Here is an 18,942-nt window from a genome sequence, read left to right on the forward strand (position 1 = left end):
ACTTTTGCATGCTGTGATTTTATAATGGTAAAGAGAAAATTTACGCTGTTTGCAATAAAATAAAAGCAGACATTCTTAACAAAATAAATGCGGGAATTTCCATTAATGCATTAGCTTACAACTTTCACGTGCAAAGAGCAACCACATCTCGTAATAACAAAAAACTAACCGTCCATACAGAATTTTATCACGCGACTTGAACCCAGTCCAGGTAAAGGAAAAACTTTTAAGATTTCTGAGACTCTTAAAATGGAGAAGTCGTTGTTCGATTGGCTTGGAGATCAAAGGACCACAAAATTACCAATTAAAAGTGATGTGCTAAAAGAGCGAGCCAACTTATTGCTTGCCAAAATTCAGGAAAAGCCTGGATGCTTCACGCATTAGTTGGGTTGCAATTTTTTAAAGGAGCCATGGAATTCGATGGAGGATTTACGAAGAAAAATTATCAAATAAGAGTGACTCCAGTAACAAATTTTTGGACAAATTTAACAAAACAATTATGGATTAAAGTTTGACGAAAGAACAGCAATACAATGATGATCCTGGCTTTTTTTGGAAGCTCTTCCCCGATAAAACTCTTGTGTGCTCAAAAGCAACCTCGGGTCTGGGACATAAGATCAGTAAGGAGAGAAAAACGTTCCTCGCTTGTACAAATATATCGCCATGGAAAATGCAATATATTTTTTAGAGATTGCATGGTATACTCTTACTGTAACTTCATTTCAGCCATCGTTTCAAAAACTGTTTGCAAAAGCTCTGATTGCTCTCCAAGCAATGATTACAGATAGCTGATGACGCATCCAATACTGAATTCATTGCTACTTTGCTTCGGTAAGTAAAACCATTACAGCAAGTCTCCCAATCTGAAATCGAGCAATGGATTGTTAAAACCACATTCGGAGCACATAGCTTTAAATGAATGATAATGTAATAAAGACTATGAAACAGTCGGTGAAGGCACTAACAACATACAACGGGAAGCCTGCATCAGTATTCAATATATGCTTAGATTGGGCAGAGCAAAACAATGCCTACTTAAGTGGTCCCGATGGTCTAGAGCTCGAAAAGTATTTTCAGGAATTGTTTTTTTTACAATAAAAACAATGAAAAATGATATTTAAATTTTTTCGGCTTTTTATTTAACTTCTTTTACATACAAAAATTAAAAAATATTTAAATTTTAATAATTTTAAAAATGGCGATGAAGCTAACCCTTTCGAAAAATTGGACCCGGACGGTGTTGTGCATTTTGGCTCTTCTATTTATTTGAAACACAAAAATCAAAAACATTATTAATCAGTATAACTGTAGCTGAGGCCCGTACTAGAATAATAAAATAAAAAATTTGACAAAATGGTTTTGAATTTGACGCTTTAAAAATCGGGTTCTTTTTTTCAGTTTTTTAATAAAAAGAAATGCGAAATAATTCAAATAATAATATAATTCTATTACGGGCGATTCTATTACGATGTTGTAAACAACATATCCAAATTTCAAGTGATTCGGTTCAAGTTGAAATGAGTTTAACGTTTGAGGTTCAGGAGCACACGGACCGCTCTCTACTTAGTTAATGGGCTGTAGAAGCTATAATATTGGGAATTTCCGCATAAAAATTTCACTGTGTGTTCTTAAGATACTACACTTTCGAAATATCGAAAAAAGAAATAATCGATATTTTGAAATTTCTGACCACCGGGTCCCCTTAAACGATATTATGACGCTTCAAAGTGCTTTTATTTACTATAATAAAAATAAAAAAACTTGAACTGCTATTAATAAAAAAATTATTTTAATTTTTATTGAGCAAAGACAGACCTCAGTACATGCGACAACCTCGAAACTTGCACCGAACTCGGTTTTCATTAAGTACAAGAACCGAGTTTCTACTGTATGTATATAAATATGTATATTATTGGCGTTTTCTACCTTTTATTGGGTGCCTGCCCAAGCTCCTCCTCCTATTTGTGATAAGCCGTGCATTGTTCCGCACATGGAGAGACCTACAGTTTTAAGCCGACTTCGAACATAATTTTTTATAAGAAGCTTTTTCGTGTCAGAAATATACTCGAAGGTATGCTATTGACCACCGTGGGACGACTGCTATTAGAGAAAAAAAAACTTTTTCTATCATTTGGGTTTCATGCATGGACACTCAAAATTGTTCACTTCTAAATAGTAGTTATGCACCAATCCATTCGTCTACGGCGGCCGTTGATGAACCATAGCTTCTTACAGAAATAATGTTAAATAAATAAAATAAAGATATAAATAGTGAAAACTTACCAATCCGTGGTGGTCATATAACTTTGCAACATTGTGCACATATTTATTTAAGTATATGTATATGTAAACATACATGGAAAAGCACGTACAGCCATTATAGGCACTTCAGCATGAACACCTTCAGAAAATGTGGCAAATTCTCTTCTACTGCATGTTACTCCTCTCCTCTCCTTTTCGCATACTTCATACTCGCTCTTACTGAATACACCAAAATCCTATTAGATTTTGAAATCGGTACCTCCCTATTTAGGTACATATCTACAAATATCTAGGAATTTGTGTCAATGATGCATGCTGAGCATTCTTTCGTGTTTAATTGCTTCCAATATATTTACTAAGGTACACCCGCATGAAATCAGGAAAATTCTTAGCTTGGGATAAATGAGCAGTAAACCGGTCTAATAAATGTAGGCGTGTATGTAGTTGTTAAACACATATGCACATGCAGACATTTTACATATAGTACATTCAGACACATGTTCATGTAAACATTGATTTGTACAGTAAATGTCGTAAATTCTGGGGAAATGTGAAATAAAATAGTTGCATGTGCAGCCAACTACGAGCAACTACTAAGCTCGAGTCCTCAACAGCATTGCAGCAAGTGATCAAATTCCAGCCTATAAATAAGTATGCATGTAAGGCTAATATGAAAATTTCATTCAGTTTTATGTCCTAAATATATATAGTATATATATATATATATAGATCATATAGAAATGTGGTTGTTATTGTTCTTCTTTTGATTTATTTGGAAGAAACGTTTATTGAGTGCATTGAAATGTGAAGCTTTGGCATTCGCTTTGCCACCTGTGTTCAATTTATTGCATTTTAATTTTATTTGAAGCCGAAAAATAACGAAACGAAAAATCATAAATGCGACTCATAAAACCAAGAAAGTAACTTTCATTTTCTAGAGAATGGTTTGTATAAAAATAAGCATTTTTTGTTTAATTTTTTGCACCTACCAGCTATTTCAATACATTTTCTAAATATAGCGAATAGCGTTCATGAGTCGCCTAATAAAAATAAAATATATTTATTGAAAATTCTGTCACTAAAACCATTTCCCATTTCATTTTATTAAATTTTATTAAATCTGTGGTTTATTAAATCTTTGTGGCGACCATGAAAACCACGTCATGCATGGCCTTGGACATCATGCTACATCTGCCACCCCTAGATCTCTTCTGCAAATACTGAGCGGTCTGCTCCGCTTTAAGGCTCAGAGCGAGCTCACATGGGAAGACTGTAACACATGGACATTCAACCAGGTTAGACTCCTATACGGATATACCCGGTGATTTTGACTATCACCCTCCCGTTCTTTGCTACGAAAGGAATTTCCTAATGAAAATCCCTTCTAGACTGGAATGGCTTGAAGAAGATCCAACATCCAACACACACGTTAAAATTTACACGGGCGGATCTAAAATGGACACCGGTGTAGGATCAGGGTTATATTGCAAAGAACGTTTTATCAATGAGTCCTTTAAACTACCAGATCACTGTAATGTTTTTCAAGCGGAAATAAACGCTATTCATGAAGCCTTAGGGGGGGCGGGGGGTTGGGTTTGGTTTATGAGGTTTAAAAATTCCATCTCTCAGCGATTTTTTTTTAAGGAAAAAATTAATTTAGCACTGCAAAGTTTTTTCTATCTTTTAATGAACATTTAAAAACTATAAAAAATGTTTGTGCTGGTTAAAATAAGTTGAAAAAAATGTTTAACATAGAAATTAGCAGAGCGCTGCAACGCTGGAGTTTCCAACTGGCGTACAAGATGCAGCTCGTAATTATTATCTAAAGCAAAAAATTCAAATGGATTTCTAATTATCATGATTTTTTATTCAAGAATCTATAGTCTTCCAGAACATCAATACAATTGTTCCAATGAGATTGCAACTAATAAATTTCATCTCTAAAGTGAGAATCTGGAAGGGCTGCAAAATATGCTTTCACAGCTGTTATGACCTCATCATTTCCACGTATGCATTTGCTTAGTTCCGGAAGCAATTAGAAGTCGCTAGGGGCCAAATTCGGTGAATACGGTGGATGCTTCAACAATTCGAACTTTAATTCATAGATTTTAGCCGGTGTCAAAATGCTCTTGTGACATTTTAACTTTTAGATAGTTGGTAACGCTGTTCAAAATCCCTATATTAAAGCTATCTGAAACTCCTTTCATTTGTTGCCAGTATTGAAATATTTATTTTGTTCTACTTCATCAGAGCACATACTTTTCAAACGTTCATGAATTCCATTTTTGAAAAAAAACGAGAAGTTTCGAAATATTTTTTTTTCTTATAATCAACCCATTACTTTTTGAGTCAAGCGCGCACAAACGTATGCAGGCTGCTTTTTTATACGAGTATAAGTACATACATACATCTTCAGCCGACGGCCTTACAGTTAAGGCTTCTCTATATTTTGCTATAATTTTAATTATTATATAACAAAGATGTAAGCAATATTATTAATAACAACGTACATATGTATGTAAATACATATAAATACAATCATATAAATATGAATATAAATATGAGGGACAATTACCTAAGCGAACGAAATCATCTTCTCCCTCAAATCTGTGTTTTATACCCCACAACTAAGTAAATGCCGCGCCGTTGTAGTTTCCTCGCTTAGAACAAATTTTTTGACAACAGCTGCTGGTTTATTTAAAATACCCCGAAGTTGCCTGCTAGGCTTTTTGCAATTTTCTTATTTGGCTTATTTGCGCACACTGGCACTGATGTGGCTGCTACTAACAGGAAGCGGATGCAAACTCTTCTACAATTTCACTTAAATGTCACTTCGGCTTCAGGTCTTTTGCATTTGAGCGTTATTTGTATGAATGTAAGCGAGAAGAAACTTGTTTAGACATTTGCAGTTTTTGCCTTTGTTTCCAACGTCTCGTTGGAATTTCACAAAGTTGGCAACGCATACAAGCGCTGTGGGCAGTAACATACGAACTTTGCTGTTGCCAAAAAGCAACCCAAAAGTAAGTGGTAATGTAAAAATGTTTCTACAAATGGCGGGGGAAATATGTTTAGTCCATTTTGTTATGATCTTTTCATGTCCAGTATACAGTATTCTTGAATACAGACGACAGAAATGTCATGAGTTATAAGAAACATGCCAACAGTAGCAAGGGAAAGTAGAAGCAAAAATAATGTTTATATTTAAGGAAAAAAAATATATATAGAATTTTTATTAAAAGTCTATTGTATACATTTATACTATTAAAGTGAATGTCTGTACGTTTTCCGTGCATCACTACGAAACGACAACACCAAATGACGTAAAAATTTTAATACATTCATATTTTCACCCAATGAAGGTTATAGGCATGTTTTTATGATGGAACTCCCTTCCCACAGCCCCCAGTCCGCGCCACCACTCTCATTCGTCACTAATAATCGAATATTTGCTTAAATTTAATCTAAAAAATCTTAGTTTTTCCTATTTGCCACTATTTATAGCACACTCTGGACTTCATAATCCGCATAAGCTGTTCAACTATGACCCAAATGCAAAGTTCAAAACGGTTTGAGATAGAAAATTAATAAAAATAATTTTGCTTAATATTTTTCTGATTGGTTGTTTTGATTTTATTCAACGAGGCATAGCAACGGATATCAGGTACTATTATTATGGTTATTAATAAAAAAAAAATTTCTATGAATTTATTGTTTGTAATTCTTTTATATATATCCTAAATCCCTCGAAGCTACTCCTACACGAGCGGGGCCGCGGGTTAAAGCTAGTTAAAAATAAGTTTTAATGCGCAACAACTTGACTAGAGATCTTTGAACAATCTATGTAACTTTCTATCAAAATATAAATTTTTCATTTCCTTAGACTTATAGAGCTTATCATATTTTATAAGGCAGCTCCTGTTTTTGAAATGGGCAACAGAAAAAAATTTAATCGCTATTCGTCAGTGGAGTATAAAAAATCACTGACAACTTTTCATTATAATTAAAAGCTTTGCGACGCTTCCTTGCTTTTTCTTAATCACCTTTCGCTCTCAATCACGAAAATTTCTCCTCCAATTCAAGCGAAAAATGACAAAGGAAGTAAAAGTGATTGTGAGCGGCGCCCGGCAACTACTCAACAATGACGAATGTCTTGCAATAGCTCGGAATAATGGTGTATTTTACCGTTTGATGCGTCTCACACCTTTTCCGTTAACTTTCTCAATTATTCCAGCTGCAGTTCTATGTAGTTGCCAATTCTTGCTGCACTTTGATAACCTAAAAATTTGTCTTCTCTCTGGGTTATTTATCTTAGCAAAGTTTTTCTACAATGACTTTTACTTGATTACGAAAATTTTCACTGCAGCATTGCAGTTGAGTGGCGACGTCATGTCGCAGAAGCGAGAAGCGGACAGTGAAGCGCGTTCGGAACAATTAATTTGGGTACGTGTTGCTGATGTAATGGGTGATATGGATGGTATGAATGATAGGGAGGGAGAGAGAGAGAGAGCTTAATACATTCATATATAATATAAAATAGCGCACTTATTTGAATTGGCATTTTCAAAGTTAAATGAAAATTTTTCCGAAAATATTCGCTTGCTATGCGCAACTTCTCAGGGTGCAACCAGAATCGTTTATTATTTTTGCAGTTAAATAAGAAATAATAAACGATTCTCAGGGTGCAACCAGAATCGTTTATTATTTCTTATTTAACTAGGAAGGCATGCACCGGAGGTGATTCGAAAGAAGTTGTTGTTGTTGTTTTTGTAGCAGTTCACTAGGCCCTGCCAGTGCGGTGTAGTCACCGATCGTCATCGTTTAACTCATCTAACGGTAGGCCCAGGAAACATACTGCTTCCATAGGTTGAGCCCAAGGGAGAGGGGTGTTAGGTGAGTGGGTTTAAGAGGGCATGTGAATAGGTGCGGTATATCTTCACATGCCGGACATATTTTGAATATAAAGGGTTTTCCAATAACAGGTATTATTTTGAATTGATGATTGATGATTAACGATTTTTTATGGCCGGAATTGGATGGTATTGATCTGGACAACGTTTATTTTCAACAAGATGGCGCTACGAAACCATTGATCTTTTACGGGAAAAGTTTCCGGACCGTGTTATCTCTCGAAGAGGTGATCACAATTAGCCACCGAGATCTTGTGATTTAACACCTTGTAACTTTTTTCTTTGGGGCCACGTGAAAGAGAAGATCTACGCCAATAGCCCAGGGTCGATTAAAGACCTCAAAGATGGAATTCGTGAGGCTATTGAGGACATAGGGCAGCCACTTTGCAATACGGTTATGGAAAATTACATGAAAAGGATACTGATCTGTAAGCGTGGTCGTGGTGGTCATTTGCCTGAAGTTATTTTCCACTATTAACGGCATACCTTCCGCTTTATAATAAAATAAACATCCGACCATTTATATTAAAAAATAGCATTATCAAAATAACACCTCTTATTGGAAAACTTTTTAGATTTATAACCAACCAAAATTGAGCCAAAGTTACGCGAGTCTCACGAGGCAACTGAAGCTGTTCGTCTACGATGGATGGGGGCTCGACTCCGATAACAGCATTCGGAAGTCGGGAATTTAGGAAGTTTGTGAGAGTCTTTCGACGAATGTCGTTTAATGTCTGTCCGGTCCAGTAGTGGCAGATGTGTTTGGTCCGATTTGCTGAGCTCCTTGACAGGGAGAAAGGAAGACTCGTTGTGAAGGTGCTGCAGGGGAGACATCGCGTGGCTGACCTCATAGCAATGTCTGGAACTTTGTCCACTGCGAATCGCAAGTATCAGGCGACCAGACGGTATACATCATAACTCGCAACAGAAAATATGAAATGAATAAAATCAAAATTCATTTGTTAAAGGAAATGTTTTACGAAGTACGCCTGGAAGGGTTTTTAAATCTTACCTAACGCCTAGCAGCCAAAAAACTACTAGGATACTCATAACTTCATCACTTTTGCCCCGATCGATTTGAAATTTTTAAAAACTATTCCTTTAATATTATGCATTTATCTTAAACCTTCTTAAGTGTCTCGATCATTTTGGGCTTATTTGTATAACAGATATTGAACGGCATTAAAACAAAAAAGTCTAGCGAGGTAAAACGCACTACCAAGGCGGTTAGTTGATATCACCCAGGCGATTGAAAACTGTGTTACAGATTCTGGGGCACATTTTGAGGATTGTCTGTTGCACTATTGGACATGGTGTCCTGCAGGTGCCGTTGGAACAAAGATTATCTAAGTTTATATACTAAATTTTATCCCAAATTTTTCGTTGCACTCCAAGCCCAACATCAAACTGTCACTTCACGTTCTGCTTACTAATAAAAAAAATACGAGCATAAGACAAACGCATTCAACACGCTTTTGAGTGTTAGATGACTTTTATATGAAAAGCTAATATTGGGTTGGGGAAAAAGTAATGTCGTATTTTGTCAATTGAGCGCGACATTTAAACATATCTTGCGTTGTACTTTTTGCATCGGGTCACACTAAACGGCGATTTCAAGACGGCAATCTGTACTACAAGTGTCTTTTTGGAAGTGTTGTGATCGTTCGTTTCAGTCTTAAGTTACAGTCCGTCAAAGATGGAGTCCACCAAACAAGAAATTCGTCATATTTTACGTTTTTACTACCTTAGAGGTAAAAATGCAACGTAAGCGGCGGCAAAAATTTCTGAAGTTTATGGGCCTGATACTGTAACGATTCGCACAGCGCAGCGTTGGTTCGATCGATTTCGTTCTGGTGTAGTAGATGTCGAAGATGCACCCCGTACTGGTAGGCCAATCGTCGTAGAGACTGATAAAATCGTAGAAATTATCCAAAGAGACCGGCATGTGAGCATTCCCTCGATTAGTCAGGAACTAGGTGTAGACCACAGAACCGTTTGGAACCATTTGCAGAAGATTGGATTCCAAAAAAAGCTGGATATTTGGGTGGCACACGTGTTGACGTAAAAAAATCTCTTAGACCGAATCAACGCTTGCGATTCTCTGCTAAAACGGAACGAACTTGACCGTTTGAAGCAGGCGATTGACCAGAAGCGGCCAGAATTGGTCACTAGGAATGATGTTGTGCTCCACCAGGACAACGCTCGTCCTGACACACCTTTGATGACCCGCCAGAAGCTACGGGAGCTCGGATGGGATGTCCTATCGCACCCACCATATAGTCTGGACCTCGCACCAAGTGACTATCATCTCTTCCGGTCCATGCAAAACGCCCTTGGTGATACCAACTTGGCCTCAAAAGAGGCTAGCGAAAACTGGTTGTCTGAGTTTTTTTCAAATAAAGAGGGGGGGTTTTAAAAAAGGGGGATAATGAAGTTGCCTTCTAAATGGCAACAAGTTTGCGAGCAAAACGGGGCATATTTGACTTGAATCGGATAATTCTAAGTACGTTAAATAAAGCGTCAAATTTCGATCACAAATACAACGTTTCCATTTCCCCAACCCAATATTTTCATCAATGATATTTTTTAATCAATAATAAGTAAGCCTGGAGAAGACTAGAAAAATAATTGACCAAAGAATATTACATCAGTACCATTAGTTAGAGAAAGAGAAAGTGAATTGTACATCAAACAAACGGGCTATAGTAGCCGACCAAATGTGATCGGGCATCGTGCAAGCAAACTGAGACTTCATGATGTTTTGGTGAACTTATATGTATGTATTGCATTAGGTTGTTCAATAAGTTTTGCGGTTCGATAAGATAGGGTTACGAGTCTAAATTTTTTTTGTTATATTGGTACACTCTTCATATGAACTTGAACTTGGTGTGAAATATGGCTTTACAAGCCATTTAGTACCAACGTGTCACAGTATTTTCTTCAATGGAACAAATTAAGTATCGTGCATTCATTGAATTTTTATTTTTGGAAGGTTTAAAAGCAAAGGAAATTTTGAACGAATGTTGAAAGTGCATAAGTATTTTCGCCATCAATTACTTACTACATTAAAAAGTTGGGTTGCTGAATTTAAACGTAGTCATACAAACCTTGATGACCATCCATATTATGGACGTTCAAAAACCGCAACAACACCAGAAAGCATAGAAAAAATATAGGAAATCGTCAAGTGACTGAACTCACATCTCATTTAACTGAACTATTGGGTTTCAGAAAGCGGTGTACACAATGAGTGCCGTATTCGCTAAATATGGAACAAAACACATTCGAACGCGACTTTCTCAGCAACATTTAGAGTATCTTCCAAAGAGATAAAGTGGATTTTATGCGTCGATTCATAACAATGAATGAGACTTTGGTCTATCACCATAATTCCAAATCAAGACAAGAGGCTCAAGAGTGGTGTGAACCTGGTTCGTAGGCTCCGAAACGAGTTCGTGTCCAGAAATCGGCCAAGAAGGTGTTAGCATCAGTTCTTTGGGATGTGAAAGGAATTTTTTTTGTGGATTACTTGCAAACTGCCAAAACAATAAATTCTGAATAATATCGTTACGTTTTCGACCAGGTGAAGAAAAAAAATTGTGAAAAAGACCGCGTTTGCAAAAGAAAAAAACTCCTTTTTCATCAGGGCAATGCACCATGTAACAAGAGCATTTTCACAATGGCTAAAATCCTTGAATTAAAGTTTGAATAGTTGGAGCATCCACCGCATTCATCAGATTTGGCCCCTAGTGAGTTCCATCTGTTTCCAGACCTAGAAAAATGCATGCGTGGAAAGCGTTTTTGAGGAAATGATGCGTTCATGAAGCAGTTGGGGAAGCATATTTTGCAGCTCTTCCAGATTATCAGTTCAGAGATGGACTTCATTAATTCATCGTTGGAATATTAATCATATCAGAGAAAAACTGATTTTCTTTTGCCTATTATATTGCCCGTGCATGGCTATTTTTAAACATTCAGTAATTGTGCGTGACGCTTTCCTGCCGATTTTAATTATCATTTTAAATAAATCTTGTGCTGCGCTATTTCCACGCACAATTAGTAACAGCAACAAGCAATTTATTTCAATGCCCTGCATTAAGTGCTATTAGGCCAGTTTTTTAGCTAATACTGCAAAATGCCAACTACTCAAAGGCTATTAGCGCGAAAAGTCATTTATCAACTAACAAAAACTGAATGTATTTGTCCTGTGCTTAAGCGCAACATACATAAACGCTCATATATATATTTATATACAATATTGACTGTGTTTTTTGGATAGGGATTTCATTGAATTTTATTACTTTATTTTTCGAAAATTTAATTGTATTATTGGTTTGGTATTTGGTTTAGTGCTCTCACGCATCGATTATTTCCACGCTTTAGTAATAAAATTTTATAACGCAACAAAGCATTTATTTTTTCATACTTATCTTTATATGCCAAATTGCATTGACGGCATGTACCAGATTATCAATTTTAAATAATTAACAATAATTTTCCGTCGCGTTAAATGATAAGTTTAAGCGAGCTTAAAAAGTTCAAAATGACATCGAAATTTGAAAATAAATAAATAAATTGGCGGACGTATACTAGTCAAAATTTTGTATGTGTTCAAACAGTTAAATTCATATCTGTTTTTTATATATTTTGCTTCCTTTTGTTTTGTGTTCGCCTGAACTTTGCTAAAGCAGATTTACAAACCCGTAGCTATGCTTACCGGTCATTGGACGATCGGCACAAGGCAGAAGCGGTCACCACGGCCAGGGATTAAGACTACTAACCGCTTTCTCTGTAAATGTCAAGGTTTGACAGCTAGACAATTAGAGTCATGGATGCCACCTGCTACGACAGCCTTTGGCAAAGCTCTAACCTAAATCCCATCAACCTTTTCCATTACAGCTCTGGCTGGCTGCAGATATCTGCCTATTGGAGGTCGCAAAATGGTATCAAAGCGGCTCTTGAGTGCTACTTGGAGAGTGTCAGAGTGGTACCTCAACCGTTTCATCTACCTACCTACCTATGTATAGTTAGGATATATAAAAGTGGACTTAGGCAATGGCACATGCCATCCACAAATAAGTATGGTATTTAATAACACTTTATGTACGGGCAAATTGGATAACAGATTGCACCTAAACCGGACCGGTTTTGCGATCATTAAAGTTCATTGCCATATTTGCATAAATCTGTCTCTGCCATAACTTTTGAAAAGATTGATGTTTCGATAAATGGATCAGTTGACCAATAAGCTTTAAGTCGTTCTTTGTGCCCATTATAAGAATTAAACATAAATTTTTGTATTTCTGGTACTGTAATGTTCGTTCACTTTCTTGTCTTTGATGATATTTTCCAACTTTTCTCTATTTGAGAATGATATATGTTTGATTGGCTAACTATATACTTTAATAAATCTTCTCCAATAAACAACTCTAAGGGTTTTTCAATAGGTGCGCTTCAACTTTTTTCCGATAGGGAGGGCGAACGACGCAATATTTTTTTATTTTTCGCTTGTCATTTGTAAACTTCATTAGTATACATTTCATCATGGAACGCTACACACTTGAGCAACGATTGCAAATCGTGCAATTTTTTTATGAAAATAATCGTTCTGTTGCTGCTACTTTAAGAGCATTACGACCATTTTACGTTTTGGGGTTATGTGAAGTCATTGGTCTACAGTAACAAGCCGGCGACGATTTGTGAGCTCAGAGCCAATATTGAACGCGAAATTGCTGGAATTTCGGCCGATTTATGCAAAAGAGTGGTCGAAAATTGGGTTGAACGATTGGACCTCGTAAAACGTGCACGCGGTGGTCATGCAAAAGAAATCGAATTTCATACTTAAATGTATATGTTCAAACTCGATAATAAAAAAAAATTAGTTAAAAAAGTCAAACCGTTTGTGTTTTATTCAAAAAAGTTCAAAAGCTGAAGCGCTCTTACTGAAAGACCCCTGTGCTACGCATTTTTGCGATTGTGGCATAAATTTAATCCCGGAGTTCCCCTCAAAAAGATCCAAAGTAATTGGTTTATCATTCGTTGACCAACTATTATCATATGTCACAGTAACATCATCTTCTGAATCGCTGTATTGGAGTAACAATCCAGAATGCTTTTGCTAACTTATAATAGCGCTATTATCGCTATCATCACTAAAATCACTGCTCCCAGAACATTCAGACCAAGAATCATCAAATACTTCTTCGTTTTTGCTAGTTAAATCCATTTTAAAGGATTGAAATTTGAAAGTATGTAAATGCACCGTAAAACACAACCTATACTATTATAAAATGAGACATCGATAACAAGTCTTTTCAATAACTACTTTTTTCACGAGATCCACTAGGACACTATTGCACTAACGACAAGCAATTCACAAATGGCGCCCTGGGAGGTTGTACCATTGCTTATACCCTACCGTTTGCTATAGATTACTCAACAGGTAATTAAGATTCATTTTCTACATTTCATAATATAACGAAAACATTTCGTTCGGCCACTCATCATCACGGCATCTTTATCCTATCACAACAATGGTATGGTTTTATTATTTTATTGCTCTACCGCACTCAGCTGGTAGGATCTTAAAGGCGCCTCATAGTTTAGTTACCTGTTTACGACAGGGCGAACCAAACATCGATGCTGAGTTCCGAGTTCCTTCTCAACATTTTAAGTACACGGACGTTCCTCTGTATCAATACCCACTCACAGTAAAATTATGGCTAATGCGGATGCACTTTTATGCATTTGATGTCTCTATAAAATAACTGCAACTGAAAAGCCTAATGGGCTTCGCGTACATAAAGTGTTAACAGAGATAATTTTGAAAGTATAATTCCACTGCATTTAAATATTGTATCACACCCCTTTATTCACACTCATGTTTTCACAATCTACCACTCAAATACATCTGGCTCAATTGTGCTCTTCTTTTTGCAGACACAATCGGATGGTAGTGACGCGCATACCCTACCTACTACAACGGCCACTATTTCATAAATGTCCACTGCTAGAAAATTCATTACGTAATTTTTTGTAGAGCGAATTTAAATATTTATTTAATTATTTTGTGCTTACATTAATACTTTAACTCGTAATGAGTCCAGCTGCTATTCAGTCGGCCGTTAATTGGTTTGGAATATCAATTTTCCAGCAGGCAAACATTTTTTCGTTTATTCAAGAAAAAAATAAAACATAAATGAGAATAATTGAAAGGCAACCGTAAATATGGATGCGCTGCATTTGCAAAATATAAAAATATGAGAGCGAAATTTTGACATCTTCTTTTAGTAATAATTTATCCGCTTTTCCGCGTATGCAAATTGACTGCTAAGCTGGAAAAGTCGTCAGCCGATTAATTTCAAACTCACAGGAAAAGTTTATCTTCAAGTCCAATTTTCAAATAGGTGGCGCTGACGTAGTAGTCCGGGAGCGAGGGGTCGATTTTAGACTGCGTTTTTATACCGTTAAATTCTTGACTATACTTGTGATTTAGCTTTCTTGAATAACGGAAGTGAACGTCAGCTGGCGCACCCGCGGTGGGTGTGATTGTGGGAGGGTACGAAACGTGTCGAAAAAAAATTTCTACCGACTCATTTTATACCGGCTGAAATTTTGTTTGTGTATTGTTGACATTTAGTAGAAAAAAAATAGTCAGCTGCGCCGCAGAGGGGGGAAAATACGTCAGCTGAACGCAATGATACATTCTTGCTTCGGCTGACGGTCTTTCCACCGCTATAAACGCGGTCATTATTATATTTACATATGGGTCCAAAATTTTTTAAAAAAATTTCAATCGGTATAAGTAGTTTTACTTTTTAATTTACTTACAAGTTCACCTGTTCAGCTGACGCGCAGCTGACTATTTTGTGTTTATTCTACTAAATGTCAACAATACATGAAAAAATTTCAGCCGGCATAAAATGAGTTATTAAAAATGTTTTTTCGACACGTTTCGCAGCATCCCACGCACGTACCCACCGCTACTGGATCAGGTGTCGGTTGATTTCGTCATCCATTGGATGGCGCCTGCCTTCAGTATTAAAATCAGTCGGCATGAAATGATGAGGTGAAAATGACCCCTGGCTCCCGGACTAAGAGGTATCTCCAAAAATATAAAACGATTTGGCTTAAGGGGTCCCGGTGGTCTAGAATTTTCAAAAAATAGATTTTGATATTTCAAAAGTACAGGATTTAGAGAAAATACTGTCGAATTTTTGGAAGGATATTCCCAGTATTTTCGATTCTACAGGCGTTTTAGCAGGTAGAGTCAAATTCGTCACGCAACGGCATCAATGGTCGCTTTATTCACTCTCAAAGCTTTAAACTCAAAATCTAGTCACAAAACTATTTTTTTCGGCCTGGTGTTCTCAAAAAAAAAGTTATTCAACCGATTCGTCTGAAATTTTAATAAAGGGTTTTCCAATAAGAGGTGTTATTTTGATATTCAAAGAAAAATGCTATTTTTAATATAAATGATCGGATGTTTATTTCATTATAAAGAGGAAGGTATTTCGTTAATAGTGGAAAATAACATCAGGCAAATGACCACCACGACCCCGCTTAAAGGACAATATCCTTTTCATGAAATTTTCCATAACCGAATTGCAAAGTGCCTGCCCTATGTCCTCGATGGCCTCACGAATTCCATCTTTGAGGTCTTGAATCGACACTGGGCTGTTGGTGTAGACCTTCTTTTTCACGTGGCCCCAAAGAAAAAAGTCACAAGATGTTAAATGACAAGATCTCGGGGACCAAATGGGATCTCCTCTTCGAGAAATAACACGGTCCGGAAACTTTTTCCGTAAAAGTTCAATGGCTTTGTTGCTTGTGTGGCACGTAGCGCCGTCTTATCGTTAATCATCTCTCGATAGCGCAATTTTTTTCAAAATAACACCTGTTATTGGAAAACCCTTTTCGTTTTTTTTATTAAAAACTAAAAAAGAACGATTTTTAGAGTGTCAAATTCAAAACGATTTTCTAAACTTTATCTTTTTTTTTTTGTTTTTGGTACGGAACATAATTTCGGGACCACCGGGACCCTTTAAGAAGATCAATCTCTAAAAGTCCTGTTTATGGTCCAACTTCACTTAATGCTTTATACGCACAAGAACGTTTAATCATCTTTACAGTAACAGAAATTTTCAGAAATCGACCAACAATTTTTTAAAATACAAAATTTTTGATTTTTCGAAGAACTGATTTTTGGCCCTGTAATCAAATTTTGGTGCGAAAAAATGATATGTTATTTAAATAGATGGAATAAGCGAATCCAGACCATATTTTTGCCTTTTCTAGTTATTTACGCACATTAATTTTAAAATACTTTTTTACTAAAGCCCCTATTTCGAACTTCGATGGTCCATATCTCGATTTTGGAGGCTAGCATCGATAATCGTAGAAATTACTTTTTTACTTACGACTTCATAAAAAATAAATGATTTGGTATAATATCCAGCCGAGTGATATACAGTGTAATTCTTATTTTACAGCGTTTTTGCTCCAAGATTTGGAATAAAAAAAGAATGTAATAAAAAGATTTGGAACAAAAAAAGGAATGTACTTGAAAAAGTTGGTCTTTACGCCATGACTTGAGGTTATTACTTGGTCAACGTTATGATTCCCATATAATCGGTAATTTTACCATAAATCTCGCTTCTCCATCCATATTTTCCCACAAATTATCGAGAAAGTTTATTTAAATGCATCGACAGGCTTTACTACCATTAAATCTATTACTTCAGGTTCTATTTACTCTGATTTTCCCTGCCAGATTGAAAATTGGTTGCAAGCCAAATTCTTTCGTAAATGTTCCGCCTAGTGAACAAATTTTAGAATATTGTCAATAGGAACATTCTTGATGTCGCTCGGATCTATTTGATCTCGATGAATGGTGTGCAGGCTTGTCTTTGCTAAGGCATTACTGTAGCACAAGATATGCTCTGTGGTTTCATTATCCTAAAGGCAGAGTTTACGCTGTGTCTCATTGCCAATGTGAATTTTAGTGGTCTGTCAGAAAACCAACTATTTTCCTTATGCCTACTTTGCTCATGTGATGCTATTGTAGGCAAAGGGTCTTTTGAGCCTCTTGTCTGACTTTCCAATGGATAGTTCTTTGAGTATTCTCCCAACTGTTTACCTGCATTTAGCTTCTGCCCGGTGGATACCACAGTATCGTTCGGAATCATGAAAATCTACTGCTAATTTTGCCCTTTTGAGTTCATCAGCAATTTAATTACAGTCTATTCCAAAAAGACCTGTAACCCAGCAAATTGCAATTTTATTTGTTGTACTCAGTGGGTTAAAGTTACCAAGGCATTCGTGCAGTAGGCATGCAACCACTAAGTGATTCTATTCCACAGAATGTGAAGCTGGTACTTTTAATGCAGCAAAACAATCAAAGGTAAACTATGACCTAGAATGGTTTACAGATTGGCTTGCCTAGACTCAGCTGATAATATTTTTAGAAAAATTAAAATGCGAGTGAATCTACAAAATATGATTGAGAAGTGTCATTTAATTTTTGAGTTATTATAAAAGACATTGACCTGGAATATTACATAGTTTTAGTACTCGAATTTTTAATACTACCATTTTTCTCACAATATGTTATATTATATTTGATCCTCACAAAAAAAAGAAAAAAACAAAAAACACAAAAAAAAACATACTGAAATTCAAACAAAGTCCAAGTTGACATTTGCTGCATTAATACAAATTGCAAAGAGAGACATTTCGAAATGCGAGTGAGACCAGCCTTTTTTCCTATTTGCTCTGTCGCAATGCCGCAATCGTAAATAAAGCGTATCAAATTGTCATACCAATATGGACAAATAAAGAAACCTAGCCGCATTCGACATCAACAAATATTTATCAAACTCGAAGCTCACTCCAGCAACAAAGCAAACTGAGGATTTGGCAAACAAAAAACCGCAGACAAGAGCTTTGTATTATTTGCCCAAAATTGTTTCCTCCCTTCCTCTTCCCATACGTTTTAATACTTTATATAATATCTTTTCATTTCAAATATTTTATTTTACTTTCTTTGTTGTTTTTCTTGGTTGCTGTTCATATTTCATTGCATCTAATTTTACACGAATGTGTTTCTCTTCTTTCATTGCAGAATTTCCGCCACTCTAACGCCTAAAAGCAGGCAATATTGTTTTTCGGTTTTCGATAGTGTGGAAGACAAATACTGTACTCTGGTAGAGGAGCAGCCATCAAGGTTTTTCCCCCCCTTTTTGGAAGATATATAATAAAAGACGCAGTAATAAGTCAGAGCGTCCACAAAAGCAGCAGAGCGTGAAGTGGTCGACCAATCGAGCAGACGAGCAAACAGGAAGTGGTAGTTAGCCAAAAACTACAATTTGGAGGATCTGTAGAATTGGCAGACCAGCATGAGGAGCATAAGGAACATGAGTGTGGGCACCACTCGCAGTGCTGTCGGTGTCTTACTGCTGATGTGCGTTATCAGCAGCGTTAACTCTTTTTCAAGTATGTACAAAAAAATCAAATATTTTACCAGTCGCTAGGTATGCAGCTCAGCAGTACTGAGTATTTCATTACAACACAGTTATTTCAAATTTTTCTTATATAAATAAATCTTTTTGAATGCAACACGAGAGGAAGAAGCTCAGCAAAAAGAGGTGATTATTTCAAGCTAAAGTAAAAAGTTAAAGCGAAGTAATAAATGAAATGAAATAAATGAAGAAATTAAATCTGCAATCACACTATGTGCTGTTTAAGCCTTCAATGTTTTTTCTAGGCATGGTGC

General features: G+C 36.2%; 1 protein-coding gene across 2 annotated transcripts in view; it reads left to right on the forward strand.

Moving 5' to 3' along the window:
- LOC129236836 (loricrin) overlaps positions 1-18,942 on the forward strand; it is a 154,645-nt gene that overhangs the window by 111,795 nt on the left and 23,908 nt on the right. For both annotated transcript variants that reach the window (XM_054871088.1, XM_054871089.1), the window contains one exon: positions 18,292-18,662. In XM_054871088.1, coding sequence (XP_054727063.1) covers positions 18,566-18,662 — 97 coding nt within the window. In that variant the 5' untranslated portion in view covers positions 18,292-18,565. The remainder of the gene's footprint in view (positions 1-18,291; positions 18,663-18,942) is intronic.

This window comes from Anastrepha obliqua, chromosome 2 (assembly GCF_027943255.1).
Source record: "Anastrepha obliqua isolate idAnaObli1 chromosome 2, idAnaObli1_1.0, whole genome shotgun sequence".
Classification (NCBI taxonomy): Eukaryota; Metazoa; Arthropoda; class Insecta; order Diptera; family Tephritidae; genus Anastrepha; species Anastrepha obliqua.